This window comes from Zeugodacus cucurbitae, chromosome 3 (assembly GCF_028554725.1).
Source record: "Zeugodacus cucurbitae isolate PBARC_wt_2022May chromosome 3, idZeuCucr1.2, whole genome shotgun sequence".
Taxonomy (NCBI): domain Eukaryota; kingdom Metazoa; phylum Arthropoda; class Insecta; order Diptera; family Tephritidae; genus Zeugodacus; species Zeugodacus cucurbitae.
Genome location: NC_071668.1, coordinates 38146462 through 38158117, shown reverse-complemented (window position 1 = coordinate 38158117; position 11656 = coordinate 38146462). Strand labels below are relative to the sequence as shown.

Genomic DNA, 11656 nt, shown 5'->3' with positions numbered 1-11656 from the left:
GAAAAGACGGAGAATGAGAGTCATTTGAGTGAGAGTATTGTTGCCCATTCTCACATGTAGTTACATGATGATGATAAAGCTCATGAGAATTCATATGGCAATGCTTATTCTAGAAGAGTGATATTGTCGAGCTCTGTGGTTTTGTGTGCCAAGTGAACATGTCGAAAAGACGTAAATTGCTTTTGGGTTTTTTAAGTTTCAATAAATATTTAAACGAAATAGAAGAGGAGGAAAATAGGAAAAAAACAAGAATTTGGAGTCGCGAAATTTATTTAGATCGTGACCGTGAAAATGTGTACGAAAATTTAATAAAGAAATTGGAAGCAGAAGGTGACGAAGTTTACAAAAAATTTGTAAGAATCACTTTAGTTGAATTTGAAGATATTCATCAAAAGATTGAACCTTTGATACGAAAAGTGTGCACAAATATGAGAAAAGCAATTAGTAGTCGTAATCGTCTAGCTGTCACTCTATTCTATTTAGCATCAGGTAATTATTTCTAGGAATTTAATCAACAATTTTACCTGAGTTGAATGTGCTTTTTTCCAAATAGGTGATAGTTTCAACAACTTGTCTATTGTTTTTAAAATTGCGCCGTGTACGATTGGTAAAATAATCACTGACGTTTGTGAAGCTATTTACAACATACTAAAAGAAGATTATTTGAAGGTAAATATAAAAACATAAATTTATTTAATACATTTGTCTTTGGGTGAACACTTTGGTAATCTTAAAACTAAAATTAAATTGAATGAATGAAAAAACTAATACTCATTCTCTTTCTTGGGAGGCAAGTCTGGTAGACAAACATTTCAAACTTTCAATACCTTCAGCGTGCCACTTCAATTCCAATTCTTCAGCATAAGCTTCTTTTTTACCAATTCGCCTCAATATAGATGCCAATCCTTCACCATATTCATCATATTTATCTTTTTTATTTAGCTCCTCCAAAAAACCTTGATATATTTGTTCTCTTTGAAGTGTTGCTGCTTCCCTCTTTCTTTTATTTAAAAAAGATGTTGTTGGTTTTTCAGCTGATGAAATAGAAGTGGAAGAATAGTGTGTATCAGCGTCTGTAAATGTTTCACTTTCTGCAACTCTTTCAGTGTTATCATCACCCTGGAAATAATAAATAATAATTATTAAATTAAAAATTTTGATTTTTACAGACCCCTTCAACTGTGGAAGAATGGTATAAAATTGCTGATAGCTTTTGGGAGAAGTGGAATTTTATGAATTGTATGGGTGCTTTGGATGGAAAGCATATAAATATAATAAAACCTGACAGAAGCGGAAGTGAATATTATAATTACAAGGGTCATTGCAGTATTGTTTTGATGGCATTAGCTGATGCTAATTATTGTTTCACCTATGTTACTATTGGCGCTAAAGGTTCTGGTTCAAATGGTGGTGTTTTTAATGAATGTAAATTTTACGAAAAGTTGCAAAACAATCAGTTGAATATTCCACCAAATCGCCCATTATTGAATATAGAAAAAGAAATTCCGTTTGTTATTGTTGCTGATGATGCGATGATGCCAGAAAGAATTTTTAACTATCGATTATCACGTGCTAGACGCATTATTGAAAATGCTTTTGGTATAGCGTCAGCTAGATTCAGATGTTTGAGAACAACAATGAACTTTTCACCACAAAAATTACAAGCATAGTATCGGCTGTATGTGTTTTACACAATTTTTGCATGAGACGGACACAAAATCTTTATTCACCAACATCGTATGCTGATGCAGAAGAAAACGGTGTATTAATTCCTGGTAACTGGCGTTTGGAATCACCAGAAGAACTAATTTCTCTAGCTCCAGTTCAAACACAAAACGCAACAAATGAAGCAAAAGAGATTCAAAAGGAAATAACAGAATTTTTTGTTACTCAAGCAGGTGAAGTTCCATTTCAATACCGAATTTGTGGATATAATAATTAATTGAATCAAATAATTTTGTTTAGACTTTAGAGAATATAATAAAAATAAAGCGATAAATTCTTACCAAATTATCTATAGGTCCGGCTTTTGTCATTTCATTATACAAAAAGGAAAGGTTTTTTGTAAATCTCCATTCTTTTTGAGTGCCACCTGCACTACCACTTTTTGGAAGTTTTTTATAAATTTTCTGGTATATTTGCTTCATGCTTCGGAACCTCAGCTTTGCTTCTTCACCAGTGCAGTCTAATTGTTTACCCATTTCTTCATATAAACGTGATTTTGCATTTATATCCATATACTGGGCATCACTTCTTTTCCACATCATAGGATTTTCTTCATGCAATTCGAACAATTTGATGTATTTTTCTTCACTCCATTTCTATAAACAAAATATATACCAAAGCAATGATAAATACAAACTAGACAAAGAAAATAAAAAATTTCTATAATAATACTCACACCAATATCACATAATTTTACTTTATTTTTTGCTGAATCCATCGCACACGCTTTATCACATCAATAATGAAGAAATACAAATGAAATATCAAAAAAGCACGCGGTGAGAAAAAATATACTCACTTGCTGCAAATGAGAATAAAATCGAGTCGTGAGAGTGTTTGCATATTCTCTCCCGCTCTATTTACACGACCGACGTAATTGGTCTCATTGTGAATGAGAATGCGTCTATGTTGAGAATGAGAATGCGTTCTCAACGCTGTGTGCACGATGAGGATGAGGCAAATTATACATTCTCATAAGAATTACTCTCACCGTTTACAGCCACCTTTAGTAATGTTGCAAATTCTTCATAGCTGAATTTATGGTTGCTAGTTATTTTTTTAAGTGTGATTTAAAGCTTTTTACAGCGGATTCACATAAACCTCCCATGTGTGGAGCGCTTGAGGGAATGAATTGCAATTGGATGCCTTGGGGAGCATACTTCTGTACAATTTCAGGTGAGACTTTTTTTATCAATGGGATTTGATTCTCTCAGTAGTGTTATTTCGCGAGTGAAGTAGCGCATTTGAGTCGATGCGATAAGAGCGACCTTTGCTTTTTGTAAGTCAAAGTGCGTCTATGTTCCCCATTGAGGGTATATTGCTCCTTTAATTCTATGTTTGAGCCGTTCTACGAGTTTGAACATATAGGCGACTACTCTGAGTGTCCTTGGAAACGATGAGAATCGTTCAATGATGTCATTATCATCCAGTGTTGTATGATAAGTGACGATTTTTCGACCTTCTGCGGCAATTATGTTGTGCATAGGTGATTGGGGCCAAGAATCGGGAGATTCTGTTAATCATCGGGGCCATTACAACAGAGGGTGGTTGTGGCGAGATGCAGAGGTTTGCACCCTCTTGTACCTAGATCAGCAGGATTGTCAGCACTGGCTACGTGTCGCTAAGTGGCTGATCCTACTAAGCCAAGTATTTGAGACGTTCTGTTAATTTTCTACGCATGTGGTATTTTGTCTAACCAAGCTAGAACTATTTCATAATCGGACAAGAGATTTAATTTATTTATCGCCAAGTTTAAATGTCGGTTCCGTCTAGCCACAATTCTTGAATCAGGATTTTGGCTCGTATCATTTGTATCAGTAATCAGGATTTTGGCTTTGTATTAATTGGCGAAAGCCATCCTGCGGGGTCGAAAAGTTTTGCCACAGGGGATAAAATTTGTATTTTTATTATGGCGGATAATGCGGAGGATGGGATCATGTGTAAAAGTTCACACAAGTGAGGAAAGTTTTTGATTGTCATTCACTTGGGAGTGGCCAGAAACGATTCTTCTCCACATGGTTCAAGCAGCTCACGACTTCCGGTTTTAGACCGAGTATCCTCTGGGTAGCCAACAGACATCCGTTTGAAGGCGAGCTAAAGTGAGAAGGCGAAGCCCGCTTATGCGGTTGTGCGTAGGGCTTGGGACCCACCTCATAAAAACGAAGTACCAATGAAAAATCTACGACAGCCTCGGATGAGACACCCCCCTTTTGATGACGACCCCTGCAAACGTTTTAAGGATAATGATATAAGGGCATGCACCTGGAATGTCTGGACCCTTAATTGGGAAGGTGCCTCTGCCCAGCTGGTTGATGTCCTCATACGACTCAAGGCTGACATCACCGCCATCCAAGAAGTGCGATGGACGGGACAAGGACGGAAGAAGGTGGGTCCTAGTGACATCTACTACAGCGGCCATATAAAGGAGCGCAAATTTGGTGTTGGATTTGTGGTGGGAGAGAGACTCCGTCGCAGAGTCCTGGCATTCACCCCGGTGGATGAACGTCTTGCCACAATCCGCATCAAAGCGAGGTTCTTCAACCTATCGCTGATTTGCGTCCACGCCCCAACGGAAGAGAAGGACGATGTGACCAAAGATGCTTTCTATGAGCGCCTAGAACGCACCTATGAGCGCTGCCCCCGCCACGATGTAAAAGTCGTGCTTGGCGATTTTAACGCCAGGGTGGGTAAAGAAGGTGTCTTTGGCACAACAGTCGGAAAATTCAGCCTCCATGACGAAACATTGCCAAATGGCCTGATTCTGATCGACTTCGCTGGGGTCCAAAATATGGTCGTCTGTAGTACCAGATTCCAGCATAAGAAAATACATCAAGCTACTTGGCTGTCTCCTGATCGAAACACGCGGAACCAAATCGATCACGTTGTGATAGACGGAAGACATGTCTCCTGTGTTTTAGACGTGCGTACGCTCCGAGGACCTAATATAGACTCGGACCATTATCTGGTCGCAGCGAAGATACGCACCCGCCTCTGTGCAGCAAAGAATGCCCGTCAACAAACACAAGGAAGGTTCGACGTCGAAAAGCTGCAATCGCAACAGACAGCCGAACGATTCTAATCGACTTGCACTCCTGCTCTCTGAGAGCACTCATCAGCATCTCGGTATAAGGGAACTGTGGAACGGCATCTCACACTCACTGCGTACCGCTGCAGCCGAAACAATTGGTTTTCGGCAACGACAAAAAACAAGCTGGTACGATGAGGAGTGCCGTCTCGCAGCGGAGAGAAAACAGACTGCCTACCTCGCAACGTTGCAAACGACCACAACACGTGCGGGATGGGAAAGATACCGAGAGCTGAAGAGGGAAGCGAGAAGCATTTGCAGACAAAAAAAGAAAGAGGCCGAAATGCGTGAGTACGAAGAGCTTGAGAAGCTGGCAGACAGAGGGAATGCTCGAAAATTTTATGAAAAAATGAAGCGACTTAACGAAGGTTTCAAGACCGGAGCATCCTCATGTAGAGACCAAGATGGTAATCTGGTAACCGATGTCCAGGGCATACTGGGATTATCAGTGTGGCTTTAGACCTGGAAAATCGACAACTGACCAGATATTCACCATGCGCCAAATTTTGGAGAAGACCCGTGAAAAGAGGATCGACACACACCACCTTTTTGTCGATTTTAAAGCTGCTTTCGACAGCACGAAAAGGAGCTGCCTTTACGCCGCGATGTCTGAATTTGGTATCCCCGCAAAACTAATACGGCTGTGTAAGCTGACGTTGAGCAACACCAAAAGCTCCGTCAGGATCGGGAAGGACCTCTCCGAGCCGTTCGATACCAAACGAGGTTTCAGACAAGGTGACTCACTATCGCGCGACTTCTTTAACCTGATGCTGGAAAAAATTATAAAAGCTGCAGAGCTAAACCGAGAAGGTACAATCTTCTACAAGAGTGTACAGCTCCTGACGTACGCCGATGATATTGATATCATCGGAAGCAACAACCGCGCCGTTTGTTCTGCTTTTTCCCGCATGGATAAGGAGGCGAAGCGAATGGGTCTGGAGGTGAATGAGTACAAGACGAAATATCTCCTGTCATCAAGCAAACAGTCGGCGTATTCGCGTCTTGGCTCCCACGTCACTGTTGACAGTCATAACTTCGAGGTCGTAGATAATTTCGTATAACTGGGAACCAGCATCAACAACACGAACAATGTCAGCCTCGAAATCCAGCGCAGAATAACTCTTGCCAACAGGTGCTACTTTGGACTGAGTAGGCAATTGAACAGTAAAGTCCTCTCTTGACGAACCAAAATCAAGCTCTACAAGTCGCTTATCATTCCCAGAAGCTTGGACGATGTCAACATCAGATGAGACGACACTAGGAGTTTTCGTGAGGAAAATTTTGCGCAAGATTTATGGTCCTCAGAACATTGGCAACGGCGAATACCGCAGACGATGGAACGATGAGCTGTACGTGTTGTACGACGACATTGACATAGTTCAGCGAATAAAAAGACAGCGGCTACGCTGGCTAGGTCATGTTGTCCGAATGGACGAAAACACTCCAGCCCTGAAAGTGCTCGATGCAGTACCCGCTGGAAGAAGCCGCGGAAGAGGACGACCTCCACTCCGGTGGAGGGACCAGGTGGAGAGCGACCTGGTTACACTTGGGATCTCCAACTGGCGCCGAACTGCGAAGGAGAGAGAGAGGTGGCGCACTATCGTCGATTCGGCTATAACCGGCTAAACGGTTGCAACGCCAATCACACACAATGCGGAAATTGACTCTGTAGTGTTTGAAAACTGGTCAGATATCGCATTCCATTGGAAGCTTAGTGTTTTTGTTGTACTTTCCTTCTCGAATATGAAGAAATTAGTATCCCACAAATTGCCTTTTGGTATACTTTTTAATATATTTGGGTGATTAGCTGTAATCTTTTTTAAGGGGAACCCTGCGGTGCTGAGGGCACTTATTACTTGCGATAAGGACTCATATGTAGAAGTTCACGCAAGTGAGGAAAGTTTCTGATTGCCATTCACTTGGGAGTGGCCAGGAACGATTCTTTTGCATATGACTCAAGCAGCTCACGACTTCCGGTTTTAGACCAAGTATCCCCTGGGTAGCTAACAGACATCCGTTTGGAGGCGAGCTAAAGTGAGAAGGCGAAGCCCGCTTGTGCGGTTGTGCGTAGGGCTTGGGACCCACCACATAAAAAAAATCTCCCCAATGAAAACAAACACCGAGCCTCGGATGAGAAACCCCCCTTTTGATGACGACCCCTGCAAACGTACTAAGGATCATGATTTGAGGGCATGCACCTGGAATGTCCGGACTCTTAATTGGGAAGGTGCCTCTGCCCAGCTGGTTGATGTCCTCATACAACTCAAGGCTGACATCACCGCCGTCCAAGAAGTGCGATGGACGGGACAAGGACGGAAGAAGGTGCAGTGAGAAGCCGTGAATTGAGAACGGCCTAAATTTTAGTTAAGGTGGCTGTAAACGGTGAGAGTAATTCTTGTGAGAATGCGATTAGATTGGTGTGAGAATTCTCAAGGCTATATACACGAATAGCTATTCTCACTCTCTCTGAGAACGAAAAGACGGAGAATGAGAGTCATTTGAGTGAGAGTATTGTTGCCCATTCTCACATGTAGTTACATGATGATGATAAAGCTCATGAGAATTCATATGGCAATGCTTATTCTAGAAGAGTGATATTGTCGAGCTCTGTGGTTTTGTGTGCCAAGTGAACATGTCGAAAAGACGTAAATTGCTTTTGGGTTTTTTAAGTTTCAATAAATATCTAAACGAAATAGAAGAGGAGGAAAATAGGAAAAAAACAAGAATTTGGAGTCGCGAAATTTATTTAGATCGTGACCGTGAAAATGTGTACGAAAATTTAATAAAGAAATTGGAAGCAGAAGGTGACGAAGTTTACAAAAAATTTGTAAGAATCACTTTAGTTGAATTTGAAGAAATTCATCAAAAGATTGAACCTTTGATACGAAAAAAGTGCACAAATATGAGAAAAGCAATTAGTAGTCGTAATCGTCTAGCTGTCACTCTATTCTATTTAGCATCAGGTAATTATTTCTAGGAATTTAATCAACAATTTTACCTGAGTTGAATGTGCTTTTTTCCAAATAGGTGATAGTTTCAACAACTTGTCTATTGTTTTTAAAATTGCGCCGTGTACGATTGGTAAAATAATCACTGACGTTTGTGAAGCTATTTACAACATACTAAAAGAAGATTATTTGAAGGTAAATATAAAAACATAAATTTATTTAATACATTTGTCTTTGGGTGAACACTTTGGTAATCTTAAAACTAAAATTAAATTGAATGAATGAAAAAACTAATACTCATTCTCTTTCTTGGGAGGCAAGTCTGGTAGACAAACATTTCAAACTTTCAATACCTTCAGCGTGCCACTTCAATTCCAATTCTTCAGCATAAGCTTCTTTTTTACCAATTCGCCTCAATATAGATGCCAATCCTTCACCATATTCATCATATTTATCTTTTTTATTTAGCTCCTCCAAAAAACCTTGATATATTTGTTCTCTTTGAAGTGTTGCTGCTTCCCTCTTTCTTTTATTTAAAAAAGATGTTGTTGGTTTTTCAGCTGATGAAATAGAAGTGGAAGAATAGTGTGTATCAGCGTCTGTAAATGTTTCACTTTCTGCAACTCTTTCAGTGTTATCATCACCCTGGAAATAATAAATAATAATTATTAAATTAAAAATTTTGATTTTTACAGACCCCTTCAACTGTGGAAGAATGGTATAAAATTGCTGATAGCTTTTGGGAGAAGTGGAATTTTATGAATTGTATGGGTGCTTTGGATGGAAAGCATATAAATATAATAAAACCTGACAGAAGCGGAAGTGAATATTATAATTACAAGGGTCATTGCAGTATTGTTTTGATGGCATTAGCTGATGCTAATTATTGTTTCACCTATGTTACTATTGGCGCTAAAGGTTCTGGTTCAAATGGTGGTGTTTTTAATGAATGTAAATTTTACGAAAAGTTGCAAAACAATCAGTTGAATATTCCACCAAATCGCCCATTATTGAATATAGAAAAAGAAATTCCGTTTGTTATTGTTGCTGATGATGCGATGATGCCAGAAAGAATTTTTAACTATCGATTATCACGTGCTAGACGCATTATTGAAAATGCTTTTGGTATAGCGTCAGCTAGATTCAGATGTTTGAGAACAACAATGAACTTTTCACCACAAAAATTACAAGCATAGTATCGGCTGTATGTGTTTTACACAATTTTTGCATGAGACGGACACAAAATCTTTATTCACCAACATCGTATGCTGATGCAGAAGAAAACGGTGTATTAATTCCTGGTAACTGGCGTTTGGAATCACCAGAAGAACTAATTTCTCTAGCTCCAGTTCAAACACAAAACGCAACAAATGAAGCAAAAGAGATTCAAAAGGAAATAACAGAATTTTTTGTTACTCAAGCAGGTGAAGTTCCATTTCAATACCGAATTTGTGGATATAATAATTAATTGAATCAAATAATTTTGTTTAGACTTTAGAGAATATAATAAAAATAAAGCGATAAATTCTTACCAAATTATCTATAGGTCCGGCTTTTGTCATTTCATTATACAAAAAGGAAAGGTTTTTTGTAAATCTCCATTCTTTTTGAGTGCCACCTGCACTACCACTTTTTGGAAGTTTTTTATAAATTTTCTGGTATATTTGCTTCATGCTTCGGAACCTCAGCTTTGCTTCTTCACCAGTGCAGTCTAATTGTTTACCCATTTCTTCATATAAACGTGATTTTGCATTTATATCCATATACTGGGCATCACTTCTTTTCCACATCATAGGATTTTCTTCATGCAATTCGAACAATTTGATGTATTTTTCTTCACTCCATTTCTATAAACAAAATATATACCAAAGCAATGATAAATACAAACTAGACAAAGAAAATAAAAAATTTCTATAATAATACTCACACCAATATCACATAATTTTACTTTATTTTTTGCTGAATCCATTGCACACGCTTTATCACATCAATAATGAAGAAATACAAATGAAATATCAAAAAAGCACGCGGTGAGAAAAAATATACTCACTTGCTGCAAATGAGAATAAAATCGAGTCGTGAGAGTGTTTGCATATTCTCTCCCGCTCTATTTACACGACCGACGTAATTGGTCTCATTGTGAATGAGAATGCGTCTATGTTGAGAATGAGAATGCGTTCTCAACGCTGTGTACACGATGAGGATGAGGCAAATTATACATTCTCATAAGAATTACTCTCACCGTTTACAGCCACCTTTAGTAATGTTGCAAATTCTTCATAGCTGAATTTATGGTTGCTAGTTATTTTTTTAAGTGTGATTTAAAGCTTTTTACAGCGGATTCACATAAACCTCCCATGTGTGGAACGCTTGAGGGAATGAATTGCAATTGGATGCCTTGGGGAGCATACATCTGTACAATTTCAGGTGAGACTTTTTTTATCAATGGGATTTGATTCTCTCAGTAGTGTTATTTCGCGAGTGAAGTAGCGCATTTGAGTCGATGCGATAAGAGCGACCTTTGCTTTTTGTAAGTCAAAGTGCGTCTATGTTCCCCATTGAGGGTATATTGCTCCTTTAATTCTATGTTTGAGCCGTTCTACGAGTTTGAACATATAGGCGACTACTCTGAGTGTCCTTGGAAACGATGAGAATCGTTCAATGATGTCATTATCATCCAGCGTTGTATGATAAGTGACGATTTTTCGACCTTCTGCGGCAATTATGTTGTGCATAGGTGATTGGGGCCAAGAATCGGGAGATTCTGTTAATCATCGGGGGCCATTACAACAGAGGGTGGTGGTGGCGAGATGCAGAGGTTTGCACCCTTTTGTACCTAGATCAGCAGGATTGTCAGCACTGGCTACGTGTCGCTAAGTGGCTGATCCTACTAAGCCAAGTATTTGAGACGTTCTCTTAGTTTTCTACGCATGTGGTATTTTGTCTAACCAAGCTAGAACTATTTCATAATCGGACAAGAGATTTAATTTATTTATCGCCAAGTTTAAATGTCGGTTCCGTCTAGCCACAATTCTTGAATCAGGATTTTGGCTTGTATCATTTGTATCAGTAATCAGGATTTTGGCTTTGTATCAATTGGCGAAAGCCATCCTGCGGGGTCGAAAAGTTTTGCCACAGAGGATAAAATTTGTATTTTTATTATGGCGGATAATGCGGAGGATGGGATCATGTGTAAAAGTTCACACAAGTGAGGAAAGTTTTTGATTGTCATTCACTTGGGAGTGGCCAGAAACGATTCTTCTCCACATGGTTCAAGCAGCTCACGACTTCCGGTTTTAGACCGAGGACCCGCACCCGCCTCTGTGCAGCAAAGAATGCCCGTCAACAAACACAAGGAAGGTTCGACGTCGAAAAGCTGCAATCGCAACAGACAGCCGAACGATTCTAATCGACTTGCACTCCTGCTCTCTGAGAGCACTCATCAGCATCTCGGTATAAGGGAACTCTCACACTCACTGCGTACCGCTGCAGCCGAAAAAATTGGTTTTCGGCAACGACAAAAAACAAGCTGGTACGATGAGGAGTGCCGTCTCGCAGCGGAGAGAAAACAGACTGCCTACCTCGCAACGTTGCAAACGACCACAACACGTGCGGGATGGGAAAGATACCGAGAGCTGAAGAGGGAAGCGAGACGCATTTGCAGACAAAAAAAGAAAGAGGGCGAAATGCGTGAGTACGAAGAGCTTGAGAAGCTAGCAGACAGAGGGAATGCTCGAAAATTTTATGAAAAAATGAAGCGACTTAACGAAGGTTTCAAGACCGGAGCATCCTCATGTAGAGACCAAGATGGTAATCTGGTAACCGATGTCCAGGGCATAATGGGATTATCAGTGTGGCTTTAGACCTGGAAAATCGACAACTGACCCGTGAAAAGAGG

The 11656-nt window shown here is 39.8% G+C and overlaps 1 protein-coding gene across 1 annotated transcript; it reads left to right on the top strand.

The window, feature by feature from the left end:
* Positions 1-529: 529 nt before the first annotated feature.
* Positions 530-2447, top strand: LOC105220119 (uncharacterized). The gene is made up of 2 exons (XM_011196535.3): positions 530-669; positions 1170-2447. Exon 2 carries the CDS (start codon positions 1233-1235, stop codon positions 1668-1670), a length of 438 nt encoding a protein of 145 aa, XP_011194837.2. The 5' UTR covers positions 530-669; positions 1170-1232; the 3' UTR covers positions 1671-2447.
* Positions 2448-11656: the final 9209 nt, after the last annotated feature.

Excerpts from the sequence above, each read along its gene's own strand:
- LOC105220119 (XM_011196535.3), top strand. The coding sequence starts at position 1,233 with ATGAATTGTATGGGTGCTTTGGATGGAAAGCATATAAATATAATAAAA.